General features: G+C 42.4%; 1 protein-coding gene across 3 annotated transcripts in view; it reads left to right on the top strand.

Annotated features, from left to right (window-relative positions):
• Nucleotides 1-17,126, top strand: part of USP3 (ubiquitin specific peptidase 3) — an 85,356-nt gene extending 68,230 nt beyond the window's left edge. For all 3 annotated transcript variants that reach the window (XM_030188221.1, XM_030188227.1, XM_030188236.1), the window contains 7 exons: nucleotides 151-297; nucleotides 966-1,072; nucleotides 1,518-1,598; nucleotides 2,264-2,382; nucleotides 3,876-3,989; nucleotides 10,046-10,113; nucleotides 15,608-17,126. In XM_030188221.1, the coding sequence (XP_030044081.1) occupies nucleotides 151-297; nucleotides 966-1,072; nucleotides 1,518-1,598; nucleotides 2,264-2,382; nucleotides 3,876-3,989; nucleotides 10,046-10,113; nucleotides 15,608-15,773 (802 nt within the window). In that variant the 3' untranslated portion in view covers nucleotides 15,774-17,126. The remainder of the gene's footprint in view (nucleotides 1-150; nucleotides 298-965; nucleotides 1,073-1,517; nucleotides 1,599-2,263; nucleotides 2,383-3,875; nucleotides 3,990-10,045; nucleotides 10,114-15,607) is intronic.
• Nucleotides 17,127-27,320: the final 10,194 nt, after the last annotated feature.

Raw genomic sequence — 27,320 nt, 5'->3', positions numbered from 1 at the left:
TACCCAGTCTAGGTTAAGTGGCAAGAAATTGCCTTGAAAATTATTATTATTATTATTATTTTAGTTTGGAACCAATAATATTTAGCTCTGTTTTCTTTTTGGCAGATCTGATTTTCGGCATGCACGGTTTAATTCTGCTTTCCCTTTCAGGGGATACCAACAACAGGATGCTCACGAATTTATGCGATATCTTTTAGACCATTTACATTTGGAGCTTCAAGGTGGCAACAATGGTGTGAACTGCTCTGTACTTTTGCAAGAAAATTCTGGCATATCTTCAAGCAGCAAATGTTGCATGTAAGAATCTATTTTGACATCCTTAAAGTGTACATTTAACTCATAGCTGTGCCATTTTTCAGCTTGGATATAATTAGCAGTATTATTTTGTAGATGCTTCGTTATCTTCATGAAGATGTCCTCTTATTTGTGTTATTGCTATAAGAATATGTTGTATATTCATATTGTGAATTGAATACTGATTTCCCACATATAAATGTCATAAATTAAAAAGACAAAATCCTCTCTGCTGCTAGCCTGAATGACAGTGCTGTGTGTTGGCATGCAGAGGACCTCGGTTTGATTGCCAGGTCATATCTTCCAATCCCAAGACTGGGGATGCTGTGGAGAGATATTCACAATCTCTGTGAGAAAAGTTTTATCCATTCTCAACAGCGACATCTAGAGGCCATTCTTGAGATCATGTTTTCCAGGTTCCAGAGAGCTGCAGTTTATGGCTCCTGACTGAGGCTATAGCTACCGTGACCAGGCTCAGTTAAGAGAGGAATATGTACTATGAAGACCCATGATTGGGCCTTATAGAAGCCAGTTTTTGATTTGAGCTGGAAGCCCAGAAAAAAAAAATCAGCTTAGCAAAAAATGCAAGCTGTTTTTTTTTTTTTTGCTAAGCTTTTCTTTAATTTGAAAACAAAGTGCAATTTAAAAATGAGTTTTTCTGTTTTCTTTAGAAATGGATCATCTACTGTTGTCACCTCTATATTTGGAGGCATTCTTCAGAATGAAGTTAATTGCTTAATATGCGGAACAGAATCTAAAAAGTTTGATCCTTTCCTGGGTAAGATGGTGTGGTTTATTCTTTTGTTTTGTTTGGGGTTTTTTTTATGTGACAAGGTTTTGTTAATCATGGTATAGATCTCCAGTCTCTTAACTGGTCATCTGTCCAAGTAATCAGAAAATGTAAGATTTTTAGCTTACAGAGAGAAAAAAGTTTGATTTTATCTTGTACACTTTTGCACACTTTAATCCTAAACCTTTGGAATTCAAAAGGAAATAAACTGTCAAATGATTTAAACAATTCAAAGCTAACAAAAACAAGTTAAAATTGGGAATATATGTGTTGAGGTTTTCAGAGAATAAGTGGCATTCATACAGTTCTGTTTTGTAGTCACTGGTCCAAAAATTACATTTCTGTGAATGTCAGGATTTTAATAGGTTTTGCATTTATTTCATTTGTTCATTGTACATAATGTAATATTGTAGTCTTTTGTATGCTTTTTCAGATCTTTCACTAGATATTCCAAGTCAGTTTAGAAATAAACGTACTAAGGGCCAAGAGAATGGACAAACGTGCACTCTCCGGGGTAAGATGCTAACAGATCCCTTTATATCCAAGAGCATTTGAGAACTAAACCCTGCTAACCGTGTTGGCCCCCAGGAGCCTCAGACTGTGGGTCCTCAGGAACTTGGTTTGTGAGCATCCTGATCCTGGCTGGTTGGACAGTGTCATTGAGTTGTAACTGAGAATCTTCTCTGTTGTGAGAATAAGTAGGACTTTCATTTGAGTTTAAAGTGAAATTCTCTGTATGGAATTATATACCAGTAAGCATATTTCAACATAAAGTGAAATTCTGATAAAACACCGTTGGTGAAAAAGTATATATATATATATATATATATTTTTTTTTTTTTGGATAAGCACTGTTCCCCCAGTATTTTCTATGCCCTCCCTTGCTGCCTGAGTTTTTTATGCCTTTATCTGCTCTGATCTTCCTCTGCTCTGTTCCTGCCATTGGAACCTCTCATTCCTTTTGTCTGATTCCTTCTATGGTGGAGATGGGCTGGTGGGAGGAGATAGTAATGAGGTCAGGTTGGTGGTATAAAAACCAGGAAGAGCACCAATTTTTTTTTTTAACGCATCTACATAAAGCTCTAAAATTGCTTTAAATTATATAAGCACCTAAAACCAGAAGCCCTAAACATATACATGTGTCGCCCACTGATTTTTATTTTAATTGTTTTCTTTAAGATTGCCTTCGCAGTTTCACAGATCTGGAAGAGCTAGATGAGACAGAGCTGTACATGTGCCACAGATGTAAAAAGAAACAAAAATCCACCAAAAAATTTTGGATTCAGAAGTTACCAAAGGTTAGTGTTAATATCCTGAGAGCCCTGGGGACGGCTGGAACAATTTGGTCCATAGGAGCCAACTTTTCAAAATTATTGGGGGTGCTAAGCCCAATGGAAATAATCCCTCCCTGGACACATGCAAGGGGTTTTCTCGATATTGGGGGTGCTCAAGCACCCACAGAGTTGGCTCCTATGATTTGGTCAACTCTAACATGCAAAGTCCTTCATGGAACAGATGATCAGCTCTTCAAATGTTGCTCTTGAAAGATGCAACTCAAAGTGAACTCAGAGAGCCTAGTTCATTGTGTACAACCCACTTCAGGGACTAAAAAATAAAAATAGAACAGTAGCTGTGAAGAAATAGTAGATGGGTGAGCTTGCAGCTCCCACAATGGGATCCACAGATATGAGTGCAAATAGTGTAACTAAGCAGACCTCAACCTAGTCCTTGGAGAACCCCCAGTCACCCTAGTGGTCTCATGTATATTCATTGTGGATAGCCTAAAAAACAGTGGTTGGGAGATCTCCAACCAGGTTAACAACCAGTGCTGTAACTTTACAATGGCATTGTTTATACAGAGCTCTTTGTGATATTAATGTTGCTTTTTCTAGGCATGATGATTATCGGTCGCACTGAAATTGAAACCTGCTTTCATTACCAGTATGAGAGACTGGCAACATATTACCTAATTTGGGTTTTAATTTGACCCAGGCTAACACTAGATTAACTTCACTTGCTACACTTCCGTTTTTATCCGCTTGCAATCTGTTACTCATAAGGAAACTCATTTTCTTAGACTTTGGTGCCAGCACTGCAAACATTTGACTTGTAGTACAGTTCTGATTAACCAACCTTCCATTGGTAATTCAGGCTCTGCTCCCTCCCTCCTGCCCAAATGTCAGGGCACCACCATCACACTCGCCCCCCGTACTGCCTTACCCACCTATGCATAGGCCCACCCACCTCCAAGGCCTACCTTACAATCCCATTTGCTCCTACCTGTGCCAGCGTCACTCTCAGTGGCTGCCATGGGCTCTTGCTGCTTTGGAGAGAGGTTAAGAAAAATCCTAAGTCCAGGATCTCTTAGCTGATTATTGTATGATTGGTTAAGTGGAAGAATAGGGATAACAATAAAGTAATTAAGGAAGGCTGAATGCAGCTGAATCCTAGAAAGTGTATTTAGGGACACTTGCGTGAGTGCATCTCGCAGACAATAAAATGTAGGTGATACTTGTCAGGGTGCAACAAGATAGCTTTTCAAAGATGGCTCTCTGTGCTGTTCACTCAGTGGAAACACACAAGCTGTTCTGATCCTATCTTGTCTAATTTTACCATAGACAGTCTTGTAGCTGGTCATCGGATTTTGCAAGGTGGTATGAACAATTGCTCACATAAATAAAAGTGCTGTGTACATGAACCCTGTCTTCAAGTTGAATCGCCTTTTATGCTTAGAGACTGACATGACTTTTTATTTTGTATAACCATGATTCCTATAATTTTCTTTATGCAGGTGCTATGCTTACACTTGAAACGATTTCACTGGACAGCATATCTGCGAAATAAGATTGATACCTATGTAGACTTTCCTCTGCGGGATTTGGATATGAAGTGCTATTTGCTAGAGGTACAGCATCTATTAATAAGTACTTCTATTGAAAACCTCTCTTTTTTTTTTTTTAAAACCACTGCCAAAGTGTATAATGCAGCAAAGAACAGAAAATATTTTTAGGTGCCTTTGATTTTTTTTTTTTTTTTTTACCTCTTAAGTGTCTCTGCTCCCATTGTGAAGCATCAGATTAAATTGTGTCTGTGGCATGGCTAGAACAGAAAATGTTTTTGGTGGTAGATGTGATCCCACAAGAACTGAACATGCTGATTGTGCCAGCATTGGTGGCTCATAGTCCTGCCATTTCTCAGCTGGCAAAGCTTAGGGAGCCACATCGGCTACCACTGTCAAGGGGCCGTACTGCAAGTGCTTGGAGTGAGGGAGTTTGAAAGTGAAGACATGGTTTCCGCCCCCCCCCCCCCCCCCCAATCTAAACAGATTGATTGGAACGGTTGTCTGGGAGGGGGGCCTTATACTGTGGCTGTGATAAAGTCTGTGTGAGTGGACAAGGATATATATATTTTGGAGATAAAGATGGTTTATGCTTTATTGATGCTTGATATTCAGCTCCTAAGATGATTTTTTAAAAATTATATTGATTTTGAAATTAAAATATTAGAGGGAAGGTCTTTTTTTATGCCTACGATGATTTGAAAGCTCATGTAGACTTTGGTCAGATCTGGAGGTATTTGAGGCTTTTTCCCTCCTTTTCCATGAGGAGCACTGAAGGCTATATATATATATATATATATATATATATATAAAACACATTGTTGGAGATATTTAGTTGTTGCAATTGAGTACATCTCCATGCAATCTCTTGTTTATTGATAAAGAAGGCTAAAAGAGAATATGAAGAGAAACTGGCCGCAGAGGTAACAACTTTTTCACTTACATCAGAAGCAGAAAGCCTGCAAGGGAATCCGTGGGACCGTTAGATCATGAGGGTGCAAAAGAGGCACTCTGGGAGGACAAGGCCATAGCAGAGAAAGTGAATGAATTCTTTGCTGAAAGAAATGTCTGTGAACCTGGAAAATGTACTGAGCCAAATCGACAAATTAAAGAGTAGTATATCATCTGGACTGGATGGCATGCATCCAAGGGTACTGAAAGAACTCAAACATGAAATTGCTAATCTGCTGTTAGTAATCTGTAACCTATTGTTAGTCATCTGTAGTACCTGAAGATTGGAGGGTGGCCAATGTGACACCGATTTTTAAAAAGAGTTCCTTGGTGACCTCCAGGAAATTATAGACCAGTAAGCCTGACGTTGATGCTGGGTAAAATAGTGGAAACTATTATAAAGAATAAAATTAGGAACACATAAATAAACATGGTTTAATGGGACAGAGACAGCATGGGTTCAGCCAAGGGAAGTCTTGCCTCACCAATTTGCTTCATTTCTTTGAAGGTGTGAATAAACATGTGGATAAAGGTAAGCCAGTTGATGTAGTGTATCTATGTTTTCTGAAACTTTTGGACAAAGTTCCTTATGAGAGACTCCTGAGAAAATTTAAAAATCGTGGGATAGGAAGCAACGTTCTATTGTGGATAAGGAATTGGTTATTGGACAGAAAACAGAGGGTAGAACTGAAAGGCTATCTCTCTTGGAAGAGGGTGAATAATGGAGTGTCCAGAGATCTGTACTGGGACCAGTGCTATTTAACGTATTTATAAATGATCTGGAAATCATTTGCAGATGACACAAAACTATTGCTAAGATGTCCCTGGTACAAAATAAGTACCTGAATATATGTAAACCGCTTTGAATGTAGTTGCAAAAACCTCGGAAAGGCAGTATATCAAGTCCCATTTCCCTTTCATTGCTTTCTTTTCTACTGACGCATCTTGTCTTTAGCTTTAGCTGGGGGTGACCACTTGAAGTAAACTGCCTCCATATGCCTATTTGGGTTTCTACCAGGTACTTGTGACCTGGGTTGGCCACTGTTGGAAACAGGATACTGTGCTAGGTGGACCATTGATCTGATCCAGTATGGCTATTCTTACCTTCTTATAACTCCATACAATCTCCTGCTTATCAAACATATAAACGGCGAGTGACCGTACTCACTCGCAAATGTGCAGTAGAGACTTCCCTCTCTGCCCCGCCCCCGTGTCAATACGTGATGACGGGGGCGGGACAGAGAGGGAAGTCTCTACTGGCATGCTGCAGACGTCGGAACCGCTCCCCCTCCTCCCCTCCCCCGGAGTCACCGCCGCCCCTCCATCTGGCCCGAGCACTGTGAACTTACATCACCACGCAGCAGCAGGCACATCAGCAAAGCTGCCGTCGGGCTTCCTTATCTGCCTTTGTCCCGCCCTCGCCAACGTTACGTCACACGAGGGTGGGACACAGGCAGAGAAGGAAGCCCGCCCTGACGGCAGCTTTGCTGATGTGCCTGCTGCTGCGTGGTGATGTAAGTTTACAGTGCTGCTCGAGCCGGGTGGAGGGGCGGCGGCGGCGACTCCGGGGGAGGTGGGGCGGGGCGGCGCCGACTTCGGGGGGGGGGCTCGGAAACCCCCCCCCCCCATTCCAAAAGTAGCCCGTTTTCACGTTTTGATATAGTTTGATATAACGAGTAAAGTGATTGCCTACATTAGGTACAGTCCTTTTAATGTGTGTATTTTTATGATCATTACTGTTCTGTTATATTTTTATGGATATTTTGTTTGTTGTACAGCATTCTGTACAATCAGATTTTGCCACGGAGAATGGTATACACATGGATGGATTGAAATAAAATGAATATTAGCGAGGTCTATAAATTGAGTTGAAGAGGTAACAAATCAGTTCTTTAGCCTTTCAAAAACAATATACTATGAGATATGCCATGAAGTTACTAAGTAGTGCATTTAAAAAGAAATCAGAGAACATTTTTTTCCTCTCATGCATCATTGAGCTAGAGAATTTGGTCAAAGCAATTAGTGGAACTGGATTTACAAACGGGGGGAAAAGGGATTGGATTTGATATACTTTCTCTCTGTGGTTACAGTCAAAGCAGTTTACATATTTATAGTGTAATTCATTTACTTTTGTATGCTAGTTATTGCATATTCTAGTGGAGACACTATTACTGACGCCTCATACCACTGTCTCAGTCTGGCACCGAGAGTGTTGTATTGTTATGGTCTGTACTTTAGATTAACTTGTACACCAGGTTGCTAAATGTTATTAAATGTGACCCGCTGAGAGAAAAGGTACTAAAAGTGGGATAACAGATCGAGAGGCTTTAAAAGTTTATAGGGGTAGTCTTCATGTTTGAAAATTTTGTGTACTATAAGATCAAAAGAATTTGACTGTGCAATTTTTTTTTTCACAAATTTGATGTTTCTCGTATTCTACAGCCAAAAAACTGCAGACACCTAAAGAGGGATAGGTAATTTTTGGGATTAATTTCTTTTTTATTGATAAATGTTTCTCATTTTTTAAAGACATAATTAGTCTATACCTGAGGTTGAAATTTTGCAGGATTATGCAGTTGATATCCCTCTGTCTTGTGGTGTCATCTTCGACTCCTCCCTCTCCTCTGCGCATATCCAGCAGATAGCCAAGACCTGTCGCTTCTTCCTCTATAACATTAGCAAAATCCGCCCTTTCCTCTCTGAGCACACCACTCGAACTCTCATTCACTCTCTCGTTACCTCTCGCCTTGACTACTGCAACCTACTCCTCACTGGTCTCCCACTTAGCCACCTATCCCCCCTTCAGTCCGTTCAGAACTCTGCTGCACGTCTTATATTCCGCCTGAACCGATACACTCATATCACCCCTCTCCTCAAGTCACTTCATTGGCTTCCGATCAGGTACCGCATTCAATTCAAGCTTCTGCTACTAACCTACAAATGTACTCGATCTGCAGCCCCTCCTTACCTCTCAATCCTCATCTCCCCTTACGTTCCTACCCGTAACCTCCGCTCTCAAGACAAATCCCTCCTTTCAGTACCCTTCTCCACCACCGCCAACTCCAGGCTCCGCCCTTTCTGCCTCGCCTCACCCCACGCGTGGAACAAACTCCCCGAGCCCATACGCCAGGCCCCCTCCCTGCCCATCTTCAAATCTCTGCTTAAAGCCCACCTCTTCAATGTCGCTTTCGGCAACTAACCTCTACACCTCTACCCAGGAAAGCTAGACTGCCCCAACTTGACATTTCGTTCTTTAGATTGTAAGCTCTTTTGAGCAGGGACTGTCCTTCTTTGTTTATTTTGTACAGCGCTGCGTAACCCTAGTAGCGCTCTAGAAATGTTAAGTAGTAGTAGTAGTAGTGGTATAAACATTCAGTAACAGTAAATGATGGCAGATAAAGACCCGCGTGGTCCATCCATTCTGCCCGACAAGTTGGCCAGAGCTGTACCCACCACTCTGTGTGGGCCCCAGCCACACATGCTTAAACATTGGTTGTCAAGTCTCCACCATGCCAAGCACATAGGCAGCCAAACGTGGAGTCTTGATTATAACCGTATATCATCCACAAGATTTGCTGACAGTGTTCAACTTACCAGTCAAGATGTCTTTCCCTCCTTCTCCCTCCCTCCCCCCCGAGATGCTCAGCACCCTTACTTGCAGCCTGAGACAATAAAGTGATGTACAACACTGGAGTTGCTGAAGCCTCACCTGTCTTTTGCTGTTTGCAGGACACAAACCGTAGAAGTCTGTTCGGCATTAGCCTCGGTTCCCCCAATGCTGGATTTAACAAGTCACATACCCCACCTTTGGTACCTTTTCAGTCAGTGGGTCACAAATAGAGAATTTCATAGGAGTAAAAGGATAAAGGGTTATGGATTTGAACCAAAGGGTTTTACGTTTATCATATGCAGGTACTTTCACTAGTGGGCTCACAATCAAAGTTTATATAACTGGGGCAATGGAGGGTTAAGTGACTTGCCAGGATCACAAGGAGCCACAGTAGGAATTGAACCCAGGTCCTCAGCTTACTGCACTATTGGGCTACTCCTCCACTTTGGCAGGGTGAAGGCGAAAGTTGCTGGGCCAGACATTGGCTTGGTGCGTTTGACTAGAAAGCAAGAATTTAGGAAACTGTTCAGCAGGAACTGTTATATTTTTTTGAAATGAGACATTAGTAAGTAGCCTCTCCTTCATGAAGAAAGTATGTGTGCTTTGTATAAAAAGGTGTGATATCCAGTGTGCTATTTTGATGGATTTCTACTTTTTTAATGTATTTATTTATTTTGGATTTATTTACTGCCTTTTTGAAGGAATTCACTGGAGGAATGGCCTAATGGTTAGTGCAGCGGGTTGCAGACCTGGGGAAACGGGTTTAAGTCCTGCTGCTGTGGGTTGATATCCTAGAGAACCAGATTCAATTCCCTCTGCAGCTCCGTGTGACCCTGGGCAAGTCATTTAGCCTTCTAGTGCCCCAGGTACAATATATAACTTAGGGCTCCTTTTACTAAGTGGCTTACAGTAAGCCCAATGTGGGCTTACCGCGCGCTACAATGGAAGAAACGCCAGGCTACTGCAGCAGCCTGGTGGTACTTTCTACTCCTATCGTGCCGTCACTTCCGGCGCTACAAAAATTTATCTATTTGTGTAGGACTGGACTGTACCCGGCGGTAATTGGGCAGTGCCGTGTGCTGCCCGGTTACCATTGGGTTAGTGCGGGAGCCCTTACTGCCACCTCAATGGGTGGCGGTAAGGGCTCCCCCCCCCCCCCCCCCCCCCCCCCCAAATGACCGCACAGCAAGTGCTTTACTTGCCACCCGGCCTTTTCCTCCAGGAAAGCGAGACCTTCTCTTTTACCAACTGCGGTAAAAGGGGGGCCACGGCGCGCATGTAAAACACGCACCGACGCCAATGCCAGTCCCCCTTTGCTGCAGCTTGGTAAAAGGGGCCCTTAGATTGTCAGCCCATTACGGACAGTGCAAAGTACCTGTAATAGAAATTGTATAAACCGCATAGTCACCGATCATTTGTGGTATTATCAAGTGCTGAAAATAAATGAGTCAGTGTACAGCAAGAATAAGTCAAACATAAGCAATAGACAATTACAGCAGTAAAAATATTCAAATAACAACATACCATACTATTGACTGTTTCTCTTACTTTTGAACTGCAGCCAGAAAACAGTGGCCCAGAAAGCTGTCTCTATGACCTTGCGGCCGTTGTTGTTCATCATGGATCAGGGTAAGTGCTCCTTAACAGCATCCATTTTGTCTCCCAAGATACTGCGTGTGCACTGGTTTGACTACAATGAAAGCTTTGAAAACCAAGATGTCCAGCCTGTAGATAGATGCTCAGTACTTTTCACATTCTGTATTAAAATATCCCACAGCTACTTATAGCAGTTGTACCTACTAGCAAAACAGATGCTAGTCTTTCCTATGCTTTTGAATCAGGTACCATATGTAGTAGAAAAAAAATTGTGATTACGTTTAAGATAAAAACGGCACTTGGACAGAAAGATGCTTGGGTGTATAGGAAGAGGAATGGCCTGCAGGAAGAAGGTGATAATGCCTCTGTGTAAGTCTCTGGTGAGACTACTGTGTGAAATTCTAGAGACTGTACTTCAAAAAGAAACAAAGAGGATGAAGTGGGTCCAGAGGGTGGCTACTAAAATGGTAAGTGGTAAGGGACGGACTTCAAGATCTCAATACGTATACTTTGGAAGAAAGGTGGCAGAGGGGAAATATGATAGACACATTTAAATACTTCAGTGCTATGGATGCCCAGGAGGTGAGTCTCTTAGTTGAAAGGAAACTCTGGAATGAGAGGGCATAGATTAAACATGCATAGTAACATAATAGATGATGGCAGATAAAGACCTGAATGGTCCATCCAGCCTGCCCGATATGATAAGTCATTGCATATGATATGAGGTGATACATCATATGTGTACCTGATCTTGATTTATCCTTGCCTTTTTTAGGGCATAGACCGTAGAAGTCTGCCCGGCACTGGTCTTGTTCTAAGATTTCTGAAGTTGTTGTCAAAGCCCCTGAATAGCTCCACTCCAGCCCATCCAAATCTATTCAGCCTCGATAAGGCATAGACCGTAGAAGTCTGCCCAGCACTGGCTTTCCTGATGACCTAGAGTTCCTGGCACCGTGCCTCAAGGAGGACCAGTTCTGGCAGTCCTTCGCCTTCCCTTGGTGCCGACGAGGACAACACAGAATCCACTCGCTTTCTCGGTGTCAGGTCTGAGGATGCTTAGCCCGAGGCGCTACAGGCACTTGATGCTGAGGCAAGTGGAGACTTCCGCATTGTCGATTCATCACCAGTGTCTGTCGCAGCTCCAGAAGCTATGGGAACTGATGCTCTCAATGCTGATGTTGATGGATCGATTTCTGGGTTCAAGAAAGTCTTTCATGCACCACTTTTCTAGACTTCTGATCTCTCTTCTGCATTTGAGCACAAAGAGGACATGTTAAAGTGTGTGAGGTGCAATCATGAGTCTCTAGGCATGTCATGTGGGTCAGTCTGTGCACTTCTTAAACCCACTGGCAGGTTTCTGGGACATTACAGGGAAGATAGCTGCAGCAAAATCAAATGGCTCAATGGTGGAGGGCGGGCAAATAAAAAAATAAATAAAAAATCCCCCCCCTTCTGGTAATCTGAGGAGAACTTGTGTGGGAGCTCAGGTCCAAAATGGCCATGAGCCATGGAGAAAAAGTAAAAAAGAGCCAAAATCCCTAAGAAAAATGGGAAGGTAAAGGGAGAGAAATATGACAAAAGCCCTGTGCTACTCACAAACTGTGGGGCAGGAAGGCACAAAAACAGAAAAAAAAATTGTTTCTTCACACTGCAACTGAAGAGAAATCTTCATTGTTCCGTGGAGAGAAAAAGACTGAGGGCCTGATGCTCAATGATTTGCAGTAGAGAGAAAATGTACCGCAAATCTGTCGCTGAAAAATTGTGGTGGCATGCTCAAAATAATGAGCATGCAAATTCATGCCGTGCTAAGATCACAGCAAATTTACAGCTCTGCGCACAAAATGTCAACTTTTCTGTCAGTGCCTGAGTGATGATTGGTTCAAGCACTGACAGAAAAGTTGACATTAGAGGAAACAAAATGCTGTAGCAAGAATTCCCCAGGTTTAATTAAAAATATTTAAAATTAAAAAAATAAAACAAGGTTCCTCCCACCTCCAAGCTAGGCCAGGCCTCCCAGAAACAGACCTGATGGTCAAGTGGAGACCTGACCCCCCCCCCCCCCCCCAAAATACCTTTTCGTAGGAGGCAAGAGCGATGCCTGTTGTCTCCCGGCCACGAATGCCCTCATTGCAATTGTCACTCAGGTTCAGAGCAGGTCACAGCTCGTCAGATGTTGAGTTGGATGTGCCACATGGCTTCCACAGTGCATGTCACTCCCATGGCTTGCTTCCACTTGTGAAGTGCCCAGTGGACCTCTGCTTACCCATGGTGTCAGACCATGGGGAACCTTGTGGATGTCATCATGGTTACCCCAGAGTCACTCCTTTGGGGGATGTTTTGAACCAATTTGATCCTGGGATTCCCATTCCAAATTTGTCCGTCCCAGAAAGTTCTGACTACGGATGCATGCGCTCGGGGGGTGGGGGGGCATGTAGACAAGCTTCACACCCAGGGGGGTCTGGTCTGCTCAGGAGGCTGAGCTTCAGATCAACCTCCTGGCATTATGGACAATCTGGAATGCTCTAAAGGCTTTCAGAGATAGGCTGCTAAACCAAATTGTTCTCATTTAGACAGACAACCAGGTTGCCATGTTGTATGTCAACAAGCAGGGAGGGTGGTGCAGGATCTTACCTCTTACCAGGAAGCAGTCGGGATGTGGCAGTGTCCATCAATTATGACATGGTGCTCCGAGCCACATACCTGGTGGGAAAGACAACAGTCTGGTGGACAGGCTGAGCATGGTGATGCAACCGCACTAGTGGTCTCTCAGCATGGGCGTTGCCTGCGAGATCTTCTGAGAGTGGGGCACCCCTTTGGTGGATCTCTTTACCACTCATCTCAACAACAAGGTCCCCCAATATTGCTCTAGACTCAGGTCACACGACAAACTAGTGTCAGATGACTTCCTCCTAGATTGGGGGGAGAGGGTTTTCTGTATGACTATCCTCCCATCCCTCTCATAAGTAAGACTTTGCTGAAACTCAAGCAGGACCAGGGAACTGTGATCCTAATCACGCCCTATAGGCCAAAGCAGATATGGATCCCTCTTCTTCTGGAGTCCGTGGACACTGTACTGCTTTCCGAACCTACTCATGCAGAGCGAGGGTCATTTCTGCACCCCAACCTCCGGTCCCTGGCCCTCCTGATCTGGATGTTGAAATCATAGAATTTGTATCTCTGCAACTGCCCAAGGATGTCTCCAGGATCCTACTGACTTCCAGAAAAGATTCCACCAAGAGGTGTTATACTTTTAAAGGAAGAAGGTTTGCTATCTGGTGTGAGGGCATGGCCCTAGATCCTCTCACTTGCCCTATACAAAACCTGCTTGAATACTAAGTTCTACACCTCTATGAGTCAGGCTTGAAAACCAACTCTGTAAAGGTTCACCTTGATGTAGTTGGTGCTTAGCACCATGTAGGGAGGTAAGCCCATATCTGCACAGCCTTTTTCATGTAAAGGGCCACAGTGTGAGTTTGAGAGAGCTCTGAGGGCCACCAAAATATTTCAAGCTTATAAACTGCCTTTACCTGCTTTTTCAGACCAGGTATTAAGCATTAATACTAATACTGATTCTTCAATACTTCATGGTTATATTTTACAATCTCGCTTTATTTTGGCATGTCAGCAGCACATGTCGTAAATGAGACACCTGAGTGACACACTTGAGATTGATTGAGTTAATATATCAAGTGATTATTAAACATGAAATATTTGACATGAAATATTTGATTCTGCAATTGACATGATATATTTAAACTCAGTTGTGGCTTGTCAGCTGTAGCAAATATCATAACTGTAGGAAATATTGTTAATGAGATACCGGTGCTGAAAATGTCCAAAAATCAAATGGCGAACTTGGCCATTTTCGAACCTGAAAAGTCTTGTTGTTTCAAAAAGGGCCATTTCCTAGATGTTTAGTGCTCAGTGCGTTTTTTTTTTCTGTGTGATCATTAAAAAAAAAAAAGAAGTGAAAAACACACAAAGGCAAGCCATTGGGATGTAGGAGGAGCCAGCATTGTCAGTAGACTGGCCACACAGACATCCCAGCAGAGCAGTGAGACACCCTAGGGGGCACTACAGTGGACTTCACATAAAAGGTCCCATGTACACATCTCACAGTTACCCCACAAAAACCTACTGTACCCAGTTATACACCACTATAATAGCCCTTATGTCTGCAGGTGTCACCTATATGTGGGTACAGTAGGTTTTTGATGGGTTCACACTTTCCTCCACAAGTGTACCACTTAGAGTGGGATGTGGGCCTTGAAGCAACTGGGTGTTTAAATTGACACCGATGATTGGTCCTGACTTACCCTGATGTAGCTATGAGTGAAACACGCTGGCCACCGTCGGTGGGACCAAGTCAAGTCTTTGCCATTAAGCTCTCTGCTTTAAAGATTTAATACGGAATTCAATTTAAAAATTAAAAATATTCACAGTAATATAATTTAAGATTTGTCTAACTGCAGAGGAAGGAGGGTTTTTTTCAACCTTTGAGGTAAACACCCTTTCTAGTTTTAGAGCTAGAAGCTACCACTCTAGATGGGGATCTGAGGTTTTCTTCTTTTTTGTGCAGTTGCTCTTTGCAGTGCATGGTAATTTACTGCTAGTTCGTGATAAGAAGTGTACTTTTTACCGAGTGGGGTGTGGTTTTTTGGGGGGATGTGGGCCTGGGTCCCCCTTCTGTACAGTGCACTGCACTGACCACTAGGTTACTCAGGGACCTTCTTGCTGCTCCAATAGGACTGACCATAACATCTGAAGCAGTCATAGAGGCTAGTAAGTACTGTTTCTTTCACATCTTTGGGGGGTAGGAGGGGGTCAGTGACCACTGGGGGGTCATGCCTTAATCTCTCCAATGGTCATCTGGTCGTTTAGGGCACCTTTTTATGACTTAGTGATTATTGAAAGAGAAACCGACCAAAACATCCAACTTTTAACCCTGGATGTGTTTGCTTTGTTCCATTCTGGCAGAATAACGTCCAAGCTGTCGGAACACCCAAATCCTGGCCCAATACGCCCTTTTGTGATTTGGGTGCACTGCAGACGAACTACATAGAAAAACGTCTAAAAATGTGTTTCAAAAATAGTGGTTTGGATGTTTTCAAAAAATGTCCATCTTCCACTTTGTGCCGCTTTTTGGACTTTTTTTCTCTTGTGAAAATAAGCCTAATAGTAACCTGTGTAACTTTGTAGGTCTATGCGCTTTGAAAATGAGCCTTTTTATATACCATCCAACCCACGAGTTCTGCATGATATACAAAAGTTGTGCAAATAACAAAGGACTAAAAAATATATTTTTAAAATACATAAACAATAATCTTAAACATAAAAACAATTAAATGTAATTTTTTTTATTTTTACCCCACTCTTTCCCACTCATGGCAGGCTTAATGAGCTAAGTTGTCCACATTCTTAATTTTGTATAGCTCATGGATTTTTCACAGGGTAACAATTTAGTAATAAAACAGAATGGTACTAGTGTGGCTTTTCATAGAGTTCTCTCTTTTTATTTCATAAACAGTGTGGGCTCTGGACATTACACAGCTTATGCGGCTCATGAAGGTCGCTGGTTCCATTTCAATGACAGTACTGTAACTCTGACAGAGGAGGAGACGGTGGTAAAAGCAAAGGCCTATATTCTCTTCTACGTGGAGCACCAGGCCAGATCTGCATTGGAGAAACTTTAATACCTCTCATCTTCTCAGCAGCAAAATATTCCCATATATACTTGATTCAAGACTATCAATTTCATTGTGCACTTTTCAGCTTCTTATTTTGAGTTTTGTTATCTGTTTGTTAATTTTTGGTATTGAACATGGACACACAATTTTTTTTTTCCTCAGTTCGTATCAGAAAACCTCAGCAGATGTTTGGGTTTGCTGCTGTAGCTGATAAACTCTGTTCTACATATAGTTCCATGAACTATTTAGTTATATTTGGGGGGTTTTTTGTATGCTGTTTTCCGTTCTTTTGAAAGGCACATTTACATCCGTAAAACGTATTTGTTTGTTTGTTTCCTTATGATCCTGTAACAGGGAAAGATTGCTCCTCCTTGATGAAGAGTAATATGCTGCTTTCTCACACCTATTACCTAGGCATTGGGTTGAATCTCTTACAATTAAGAGAATTTCTTGTACATTATACTTGGTCCAGTGTGATGAAAAATGAGTCCCTAGTTATTCTCTGCCTCAGAAAACTGAAGTATGGCTCATTGTTTGTTTGTCATTTTATATCAGGACTGCCACCCTTCAAGCTCTGTAAATAAAGTACTGCCAAATCAATGGGACACATTTTTGTGACCTCTAGAAATGAGATCTGTGAGTAGCAAATTTGCCTTTTTCACAGTATCTTTGTATTCATTTGGACTGGGGGGTTTGAGGACTATTTCTGAATGGTTCAGCCAACAGGAAAAAAAAAAACTTGGGCCCTAGCTACCAAAGGTATTCTGCTGTATAGTGCCTGTAGGAGAAATCCAGAATGACAGGCTCTATACTCAAAAAGAAATAAATTTCGTATACGTTCATAAATTGATAATCAGCCTTGTGGTTTCTTTGCCCGAAGCTCCTGGAGTTATTTTGCTGAGGAAAAAGGTGAAAGATGTGCCAGCATCTCTTGGTATTGCAACCTAGTTATCTTGCTGTGTTGATATTTCTAGCTGCTTATGGTGCTGTGTTTTTACAAAATCATTGTGTACTTATGTTTGTGTGTATTGTAGATTTGGGGCTGGATATTCAAAAGGACTTACGCATATAGGATGAGATTCTATATATGGCACCTAAAAATTCAGCGCTGAAAGCACCAGTTATAGAATATACTTAGTTGATATCTCAGCGCCTACAACTACATGCATCCATTTACACCAGCGAAAACATGGCGTAAATCCCAGCGCATAGAGTTACGTGCACTGGGACATAATCTATAATTACGCACGTAAATTTCAGAACGCCTTTGAAACGTTCATTTCTCCACCCATGACCATGCCCCTTTTTGCCTGAACACATTAGAAGTTCAGCGCACTTTGTTACAGAATACGCTTAGCAAGTTGTGCATGTAAATTCTAATCGGTGCCAATTAGTGCACATTATTTCTTGTTAAGAGATGTTATCAACGCTGATTATCTTGTTAAGCCAATTAAGTTATGATCGTTGTTATAGAATCCGTGCTGATTTCAATGCAGATCTCTAGGCATGCTATATAGAATCTGGGGGATAATGGCTTCCAGCTATACGGGTAAGTCCTGTCTGTGAATTTTCAGAAGCACTATATACAAAGTGTGCCACTGAAAGTTCCCTGACCACCTCCACACTATCTGTTTAGAGCCAGGGTGGAGCAAGGGCATTTTATCAAATTTTATAGAATATATAGGCAAACTAAACAGTTTGGCTATATGGAGAATAAATGAATAGCGCCGTTATTTGTATAACGATGGCAGGTAGGACAGAATACGCGTGGATTATTTAATGTTACGGCTGGCGTTCTAGACAAATGCTTGTCGCAGTGTGTTTAAATATTGATCAGGTTATTTTTTGGAGGGGGATGAGGGAAGGATGGAGGACGAGTACAGGACACATGATTCAGCTTCCAGATTTCCACCCCCAGACAGTTGGTGGTGGTGGGAAATTTTTCTGCTGCAAAAATGGGCTCACGCCTGACTTCTGATCAAAGGCATGCAGTTCTTGTTTGTATCTTTTGGAATTATCTTGCAGCATTGTCAGTATTTTTGAGGAAATGTTTAATCCGTTTTCCCTTCTCTCTTCATCAAAAATGGTAACAAGTTAAATACGAATTATATGTTGAAATTAAAATGTGAAATGTTCTAGAATAGTTTGATTACAAGTACAGATATGTTCAGTGATATTGCTATGAATAAATGAAATAGATGAGTAGAACAAGTAACAGCTTTCAGTCCTAGGTGCTAGCTGAGATTTCTCTTTAAGGATATAGTTGGTCTGCCTCTTGGCTATTAGAGTATTGTAATTTGAGGCAGATTTAGTGTCTTATACTGAAATGAAAACTGTAAGAAGAAATTTTAGAACACCTTGCATACAAACTAGGCCTGATCACTTTAACTGGGGCTTTGGAGGTTAAATCTTTTATTGGACCAATAAAACCCTGGCTGTATTAAGCAGTATATAAAATTAATAAATCATATCAATAGAACATGAGTATATAAAGGAGAAAAGCAGGCCAAAAAGAACCCTAAAGGGTCCTGTGGATGAGGGAGGCAAAATGTTAAAAGGCCTTTACTGGCTGATGCAGAGCATTCAAAAACCCTGGGGGAAAAAGTGCCCACCAAGGGGTCTCTTCAAATAAGAATATTTTTATTTGCTGTATTCCCCCCCCCCCCCCCTCCCAAATTAGGTGTGTAGAGGACAAAAAAAAAGAGTAGAAAACACCAGGATAAAGTAGTAACATCCCAAATGTTCTACAAGGACAATAAATAAGGCAGCTTTTTCTTGATGAGGATGATTGAGCTTAATGAGCAAGTGAAAGAACAGTTTCAGGAAAAAGTGAGAAGAGTCCCTGGTATACAGATAGTCTCTCTCAGGTGTATGATGAGAAATCTCAAGGCCCGATCTTCAGCCGGCAGCACTCAGCAATTTGCCGACCGCCATCAACATTAAACCCAGAAATTCAGTGCCAGGCCATATCCAGGCACCAGCATTGAATTTCTGGGTTTGTGGAGATGGCCAAGACATAGCCAGTTAAGGGGTCCTTTTACGAAGGGCCCTGTGGTAGCGGTGGGGACCGTTTTTTCCCCTGAACCAGGGCTCTTTTTACTGCAGTGGGTACAAAGCCCTTTAAAAAAAATGGCTATGCGGTAAGAGTACTGGCTGGTTAAATTGCTTTGAATATCAACCTGTAGGTATTTAAATACCAAAAGATCACTGGTGCACTGCAATACAAGTTCACAATATTCCACCTTCTGTCTCCATACGAGACTAAAGTTTCTGCCTCATTACATTGTCAGAAGGCTTGTGCTTGTTGTGGAAATTGGAGATCCCTTTGTAAATGTTCTAGGTTTATTTTTTATTGTACAGCTATCTGCTGACTCAATCATTTCCTTTGTAAATTAAAAATAACTTCCTGAAAAATCTAAATATCTTCATTATTTCAATTTTTTATACTTTTAAAAGTGTTCATTTTAAGTGATTTCTTTTTGTCGTTTTCAAATGTTGGAAAGTAGAGACGTTGTCATGTGTAAAGAGCATGAGAGTGCTTTTACCATGCCTCGAGACCAGGGGTCCACAACCCAGCCTGGTTTTCAGGATTTCCACAATGTAATGGAAGCAGTGAATGCAAATAGATCTCATACATATTCATTGTGGAAATCCTGAAAACTGGGCCGGGTTGTGGACCTCGAGGACTGTATTTGAGGACCCTTGTTTTAGACTCTTTTGCCCTAAGAAAAACTCCTTACCAGACTTCATCTTTATCAGCAAATTATGCTATGAATGAAATACAGCCTTACAGTTGCACGTAGTAATCTGGACCGTGATTTACGAAGAGGAAAAGCCAAGAATATAGAAATGTAATGATTGTTCGGCGATTTGGGTGCCATTCAAAGCACCATTGATGTAAATGTGCCTTTACTTCATTTTTATGGAAAAACTATTGTGTTTGTGGTCCAAGCATACATTGATTTTTTTTGCACCAGTTTTATTGCATTTCTCAATGGCTTCTTTTCAGAGCGTATAGCCATATTTTGCCAGTCATGTCCTGCGTGATCCATTTTGGATGTACCATTCACAATGAAAAATATGAACTTTTTACTGCTTCAGCAGACTCTTTTCACATGTTATGGAGAATATTGTGCTTTATGGAGCAAGAAGATATTGTTCTACACTTAGAGCACCATAAACCAGGGCACTTTATAAGTAAATTAAAGTTGTACGACTGCAACCCACCAAGTACTTTCTCCTAGCCGTTCGATTCTCTTCTCCTGGTACAACAACAGGGGCCCTTTTACTAAGCCGCGAAAACACCTACGCGCGCCAATTCCGAGTTACCGCCCAGCTATCGCATGGCCCTTGCGGTAATTTTATTTTTAGCATGCGTCCGCTAAGCGTGTCTGAAAAATATTTTTTATTTTCTGGCAGGCGTCAAGTGGCATTTGATGCACCTAGGTCATTACCGCTCGGTTACCGTGTGAGACTTTACCGCTAGGTCAATGGCTGGTGGTATGGTCTCAGACCCAAAATGGACGCACGGCAAGTTTCTTTTTGCTGCACATCCATTTTCAGCAAAAAATTTTTAAAGGCATTTTTTTTTACAGGTGCGCTAAAAAATGATTCTGCGTGCGCTCAAAACACGCATCTACACTACCGCAGGCCATTTTTCAGCGCACTTGTTAAAGGACCCCTAAGTTTCCTGGTAAAATTTTTGAATTGTGGGATGATTAGATTTACGGAATTTAAGGTAAATTGAATATATTTTTTAAAAATTGAAATTTAGATAACATACGATAACGGTCACCTTTGAAAACGTGTATTTTGGAATGTCCTAATTTTGCAAACAGGAAGACCCATATTCTTGTTTGAGTCTTAAGACTCATTATCAGTGAGTCACAAGTACATCATTGTAGGCTGAGTTTAGGAATCAATCAATAATATGTTTGTCTTATAATAAAAGGTTAACCATGGAAAGATTACCACTTGTGATTTGCATTTGAAATGGTAGATGTTTCTAGAATAGATAGGACGTTGATAGATAAATGAAAAAAATACATGGCTAGTAAGATCCCTCCCCTCCTCCACCAATTTTCTCCATGTGGTGGGTGAGGAATAGCACCACGATTATCTTCTGGATTCAACTGGGATGTCTACAGCCTGACATTTTTCTTTAAGAAAAGAGGTAAGGGCCTAAGATTGAGGAACTCAGATCAGTACACGTAGTCTCTCCTTTAGCCACAGCCTCCATGTCCTGGTATATTGTAGCCAACCTCTTTTTTTTCTGACTGAAACCTTCAGGCTCAGGTCTCCTGCATTACCTTTTTTTTTTTTTAAACTCTGTTGTCCCCAATGCACCAGTCCTAGCCCAGCTGGTGTGACGGGGCTCCTCTGTTTCAGCCTGATCTGTGGAATTTGACAGGGCTACTGTAGTCCTATTTGGGCGGTCATTCTCCACAAGATTTTCATCTATGTCTTTGTTATACAGCGTTGTTCTTGCATCCGACCAGTAACCTAACACAACAATGAAATAAAAGGTATGGTATGCACCAAGACACATTAAAAGTTGGCATGAGAGTGGGTAGAAACAAGGTCCAATACAAGATAAATGTGGACAAATAGATCAGAAAAGGAAACCTACAGAGAAAAACACTTTATTAGAGAGTAGGAATCTTTAAGAGCTCAAAGACTATGACATGGCCATGTTTTAGTTTTACTCCAATGCAGGCAGCAAACTGTTTTCTAATATTTTACTCTGCTTTCCAAAGGAAAAGAACGCAGAGATTGGGGGGGGGGGGGGGGGGGGGGGGGGGGGGGGGGGGGGGGGGGGCCACTATATTGCTTTGATGTCTTGCCAATCCAGATTTCCAAGAGACAATAGGAGGCACATGACTAAGATAGGTTGGTTGGTTTGTTTTATTTTAAATCACCTCTACCCCTTTTTCTTGATCCTGAGACAGCAGCCATATGCTTATCCCTGCTCATTTAGTTTTGGGTTGAACGTCTGTTTACTAGTAGGATTTATAATATTCCTCATTCTAATAAATTGTGGTTGTGCTCTTACCATGACTTTTCCAGCCTGCCTGAGTCCACATTACCAATTTTTTTTATCTTTCCTGATAATTTCTATAGTGGTCCTTTTGCCTCATCGTTCTGCTTGATAGCACCACTATGCATTTCATTTTTGTGAAAATGTGGTGGTAGATTTATGATTTGTTGAACTTTATTTTTCATATATTTGTGATGAGTGAGTGATATCGAGGGGTTTTTTTCCCCCCATAATCTATCAAACAATAAGGTTAGCATTTATAATTTGGTTTTCTTAAGCACATTAATTCATAATGCCTGATGTAGTTGGAAGGATGTTGTACTGCATCTTTACAAAAAAAAAAACGCCTTTTTCAACCTAGGGAGTAAATATTGTAATCTTGCTAGTTGACCACAGATGTACACAAACACCACTTCTGCTTTTTTTTTTTTTTTGAAACTCACTGAGTAAGAGGTATTGAGTTTAGTTATTAGATGTCTTGATATTCCACCTTTCAGTATCAAAATGGAGATACAACAAAGTGGTTCAACTTGTTCTAATCACTATTAAAGACAATTGCTTTGCTTTCATTCCTTTTTAAATAATGAAACACCAAAATGTTAATTTGCATTTGCTGCCTTTCTTAAAAGATTCCTGATCTTATGTACTGATGTTTATTTTTTAAAAAAGAAACTATTATGTGTATTGTCATTTTCTTGATCAAAAAAAGAGCAAAATCTTTTAGTCTGTCTTATAAACCAGTATTAACATGTACTTTATATACAGTTCCTAGTTTTCTAGGTTGTCACTCGCTACTTTCCAAGGTAATTTTTTTTTCAATCGAATAGTTACCAATTCTAAAACATACAGTGAAGAAAGAAAATGATGAATCGTAGTGCTGCTTTTCCTGGACCATGAGATCTCGCACAGTGAGATTCGATTTATTTTTTTATTACATTTGTACCCCGTGCTTTCCCACTCATGGCAGGCTCAATGTGGCTTACATGGGGCAATGGAGGGTTAAGTGACTTGCCCAGAGTCACAAGGAGCTGCCTGTGCCTGAAGTGGGAATCGAACTCAGTTCCCCAGGACCAAAGTCCACCACCCTAATCACTAGGCCACTCCTCCACTTGCTTTGATAAATTTGAAACTGGCTTCAGTGGTGGAGTTGAGACCCCCCCCCCCCCCTCAGTGGGCAGGATACCTGCACAAGACACTAATGTGTGAAGGATGTTTGTGAGTCCTTGATTGAATAGTTTTTCAAGCCTGGCATCCAGCCCTTGTATCTTCAATATAGGACTGTTACTGACCATCTGTACTGCCTTTAAATATAATTTCAATATAATTTTTTTTAAATTGAACATTCTTACTTCCACATGGTGTACAGTAATTACCTCCTATGCTGAACTGATGAAGAGAACCAGTTATTAAAATGTTGCTTTCATTTATGGGAGAGGGGAGAGTTTTTGTTTTACTTAGATGAATACTTTTAGATGGCTGTGTAACTTTATATTGTAAATCACTGAAAATACAGTACAGTGGAAAAACAAATTGAGGCTACATGTTTTTTATTCTGGTTATACTGTTTTAATACTACAGTTATTTAAAAAATTGTGTTCAGAAATTGTCTAGGTTTTATTTTTATTTAGAAACTAGTAAAAAAGGCCCGTTTCCGAAACAAATGAAACGGGCGCTAGCATGTGTTTTTTTGTTTGTGTTTTTGTTTTTCTGTTTGATATTAAGGGTTATAAATGTTTTTTAAAAAGGCAAAGAGTTTGTGTGTGTGTGAGTTTGAAAGGTCATGTGTGTGACAGAGATAGATTGTGTGTGTGTGGAAGTGATAGAGAGTGTGTCAAAGTTGTTGTGTGGGGTTGAGTAAGAGTGTGTGTGTGTGTGTGTCTACCAATGTTTCAGGGAGGGGGTTGTCTGGAGAAGTTGGAGGGGTTGACTGTTGGGCTGCAGTGTGGTATTCTGAGAGGTGGAGGCTTCTAGTTTGTGGGTTGGGGGGGGGGGGCTGTCGTGAGGAAACAGGGACGGTGGTGTTTTTAGTTTTTTTTTTTTTCAAACGTAATAATCCCAGGAACCGAATGCTTCATGCTTTGACGGGGAGAGGAGCGTGGAACGCGCATAGGTGGCAAGTAGTAATCGGGTGCTTCAGGCTTTCATGGGGAGAGGGGCAAAACGTACTGGAGCATGTACTCGTACCTTGGCAGAAGCTGCAGCCCCGCATTGTGAGGGCTTTTCCCACCCCAGCACTGGCTCTGTAAGCCGCTTTCACGGGGAGAGGGGGAAAATGTACCGGAGCATGTACTTGTACCTGGGCAGAAGCTGCAGCCCTGCATGCTGAGGGTGTTTCTGCCCCAGCACTGGCTCTGCAAGGATCTCAGTCAGACTACTGCGTTGTGCCTTCTCTGCCCCGCCGTCGACGTCATCGCGTTTAGACGCGAGGGCGGAGCTACAGTTCCCTCTAATAGGTAACTGTTAGTGTTCCGTCCTCGACGTCATCACGTTGTGATGCGAGGGCGGGGCATACAGACATGGTGAGTTGGATGGGCTTCACCACCATGATCCCTTTCCTTCAGAAGTTACGTCAGAGGGCTTCAGAACGTTGAGGGTGCGTTTTATATAGAGAGATATTTCAAATTGACTTAATTTGGTGCAGTGCAATATGGTAGACGCTGCACAGATTTATGTATTAAAGATTTTTGTATATGTCTGTAGTTTTGACTGGAATCCTACTGAACAAAGCAGTATTCTAATGACATAAGATCCTATTTGACCTATCAGACTAATGACATGGCTGTAGTTACACACACAACAGCAGAGAAAATATGTCCCATATACCTAAATTATACTTGGGGACAGTGGAATGTCTCTTTAGGAAGGCCAAAGAAACCAAGTTCTGTTTGTGACCCTCTCTTCCCCCCCTCCCCCCCCCAAATCTCCTTGGTTGCTAATGCTGCATTGATCAAAAATTTTGGTAGGCTCATGGCTCCTGTGGCCCATTCCATTCCACTTCCTGTTCTGCAGTAATGAACGCCTTGCATTCCTCACAGCAGCCTCATGCTAGATCCCTGTAGCATAATTGTTGCAGTTTACCTTTAAGCTCCAACTGAACTCTAGTTCTCCCCAGACTCTCCTCTGAGCTCTTTCTCATTAAACCACACTGGCTGAGGAAAATATCCTCTGTCTCAAGGCCTAGGCAGCCGTGCAAAGAAGCTCCCTGCTGCTCCTAAGCAGCCATAAGCCCCATGGGCTCAAATAGATCACTTGTCAGTCACTAGAAAAAAAAAAACTTCCCCATTTCTTACCTTGCAGGGCCACAGAATGGGAATGCCCATTAGCACTGAGAGACATCTTGGCTCATCCTCCTTTTTACATCCTATTGTTACACTCCCGCATTAGCAGGGGACTCCGAGTCCAGATGCTTCCTCAGAGTGAGACCCTACTATACCTGTTAACAGGTGATCTCTGTAGACAGCAGGATGAATGGAGTAGCTCTATCAGAATCTCTAGAAATAACTAGAAAATGTTTGTGCTTGTTATGCACATTGTACCCCTGCAGAAGCACTTCAGTTAGTCCACGGCGTTAACATCAAACACTCTGGGAGGTGGATGGGTGGGATTGTGTGGCTGATTTAATCCTGCTGTGTATGGCAAATACCTATTACAAGTAAGCAACTTACCTTCCTCTGTTGATAAGCAGGATGAATACGCTACACAAGTGGGTTGCCCCCAGCTAAAGGTGTCAAGTGTGCGAGGAGGCTTCAGTTGAGGAGCCCTTATCCCTGGAGGAAGGGGTCAGGCCCATCGGAGTCTGACTTGACAGTAGCACCCAAGACTGTGGAGCAATTGAGGGAATCCAATCACAGAAGGCTGCCCTAGAGCTCCAGGCCTAGTCTTGTACTCTGCTTTTGGCAGGAAGGAGCTGGTCCTTGGCGCCTTCACTCCTGGCTGACTTGGATACGGGAAGCCCACCGATGTTCTCCCCTGAGTTTGTCCTGCTCTTACATCAGGCTTACTGCCTTAAGTGGAGTGGCTCTGGCTCCTTGCAGGACCTGGGTTCGTCTGCTGAGGTGGGGGGGGGGGTACCTTCTGGTGCTAAGCACCCCCTGCCAGGTCTCTTTTTCTGTCAGGAGGCGGTTGTTGACCTCTCTGAGTCTCCACTATTGGAGGAGGAGCTCGTCGAGGACGAGTGGGCCTGGGGGGGGGGGGTCTTAGAGGAAGTCGCACAGCTGCCCCTAGGGGGAGGATCCCTCGGTGGTCCAGCTTTTTCATTGGCAAGAGCTCCACTGGTTGACCTACCAGTTGTTGCACTGCCTCGGGTTGCAAGAGGAACCAACCGGTGGCTCCCCTGCAAGGGGATTCAGTGTTAAATGGCACCAAACAGCCTCCCTAGGTTTTCCTGTATAACAAGGATCTAAGGGAGCTTGTTGAGGCGCAATGGCAGTAACCCGATGTGACTTCTGTATTACAACCTGATCGAGACTGGATATTGAGACAATTTTTTCATCATAGAGAAGAACCCTTTATGAACTGTAAGATTAGAGTATTCCCAGATATTGCTAAAGAAACCCAAAAGAGGCGCCAACTTTTTCTTAAACTCCGCCCATGGGTTGAACAATTGGGTGGTTTGTGTCAGGCTCGCTGAGAAGGAATGTGAGCCCTTGTGCTTGATGGAGGAGGGTTCCTCCCCGAGCTGTCGGCCAACCCCCGAGTTCCCCCTGTGTCACCCTCCGTTCCCCAGGGGTTGAGCCCCCAGGTACGGGAAGCCAACTGCAGGAAGAACTGAGTCCAGAACAAAGTCCATGGGTCCCGGCCTAGCCACGGGAGAAACGAGGACCAGAAGCAGAGGAGACAGGAACGGGAGAGGTCAGTACCAGGCATCAAACAATAGCGAATCTAGGATCAGGCAGAGGTCAAGACCAGGCAGCAGGCAATAGAAGAGTCAGGAACAGGCAGAGGTCAGTACCAGGCAGCACACAATAGCGAATCCAGGATCAGGCAGAGGTCAAGGCCAAGTAGTTGACGTGAAGGTATCCAGAAGCACTGCAACTACCCAAGGAACTGAGTGGAAGCCGAAGCGTGGAAGGACTGGTAGTCGGGCTTTAAATAGAACAGGAATTAGGCCCAAACATGTGCAGCTGTTAATAAGATGGCTGCCCCAACCAGAGACACCCTTATGCCCAAATATGGCCTTCCTTCCTAAAACTGCCCAACTCCAAGATGACTGCCACAACTAAAGACGCCCACCTCTAAGATGGCCGCCTATCCTGGAGATATCCAAATCCAAGATGGCCGCCCCATCCTCAGATGCCCATATCCTGAACGGTCAGGGAACATGACAGTTTGTTTTGGTTGAATTTCCCTTGCAAATGTGTATTGAAAGTAAATTCAGTGAAATATTTTTTTAATGATCCTATGCAATTAATTTCCTTTTTGGACTCAGACTGAGAGAACTCCAATTTTGCAGCTAATAGTAATATCTTCGTCTACTCCGTAATTTAATATAATTTTGTCCGAGTAGTTCTCTCTCT

Source organism: Microcaecilia unicolor, chromosome 1 (assembly GCF_901765095.1).
Source record: "Microcaecilia unicolor chromosome 1, aMicUni1.1, whole genome shotgun sequence".
Classification (NCBI taxonomy): domain Eukaryota; kingdom Metazoa; phylum Chordata; class Amphibia; order Gymnophiona; family Siphonopidae; genus Microcaecilia; species Microcaecilia unicolor.
The sequence above is the reverse complement of the archived record's forward strand: the minus strand, read 5'-3'. Positions and strand labels throughout refer to the sequence as shown.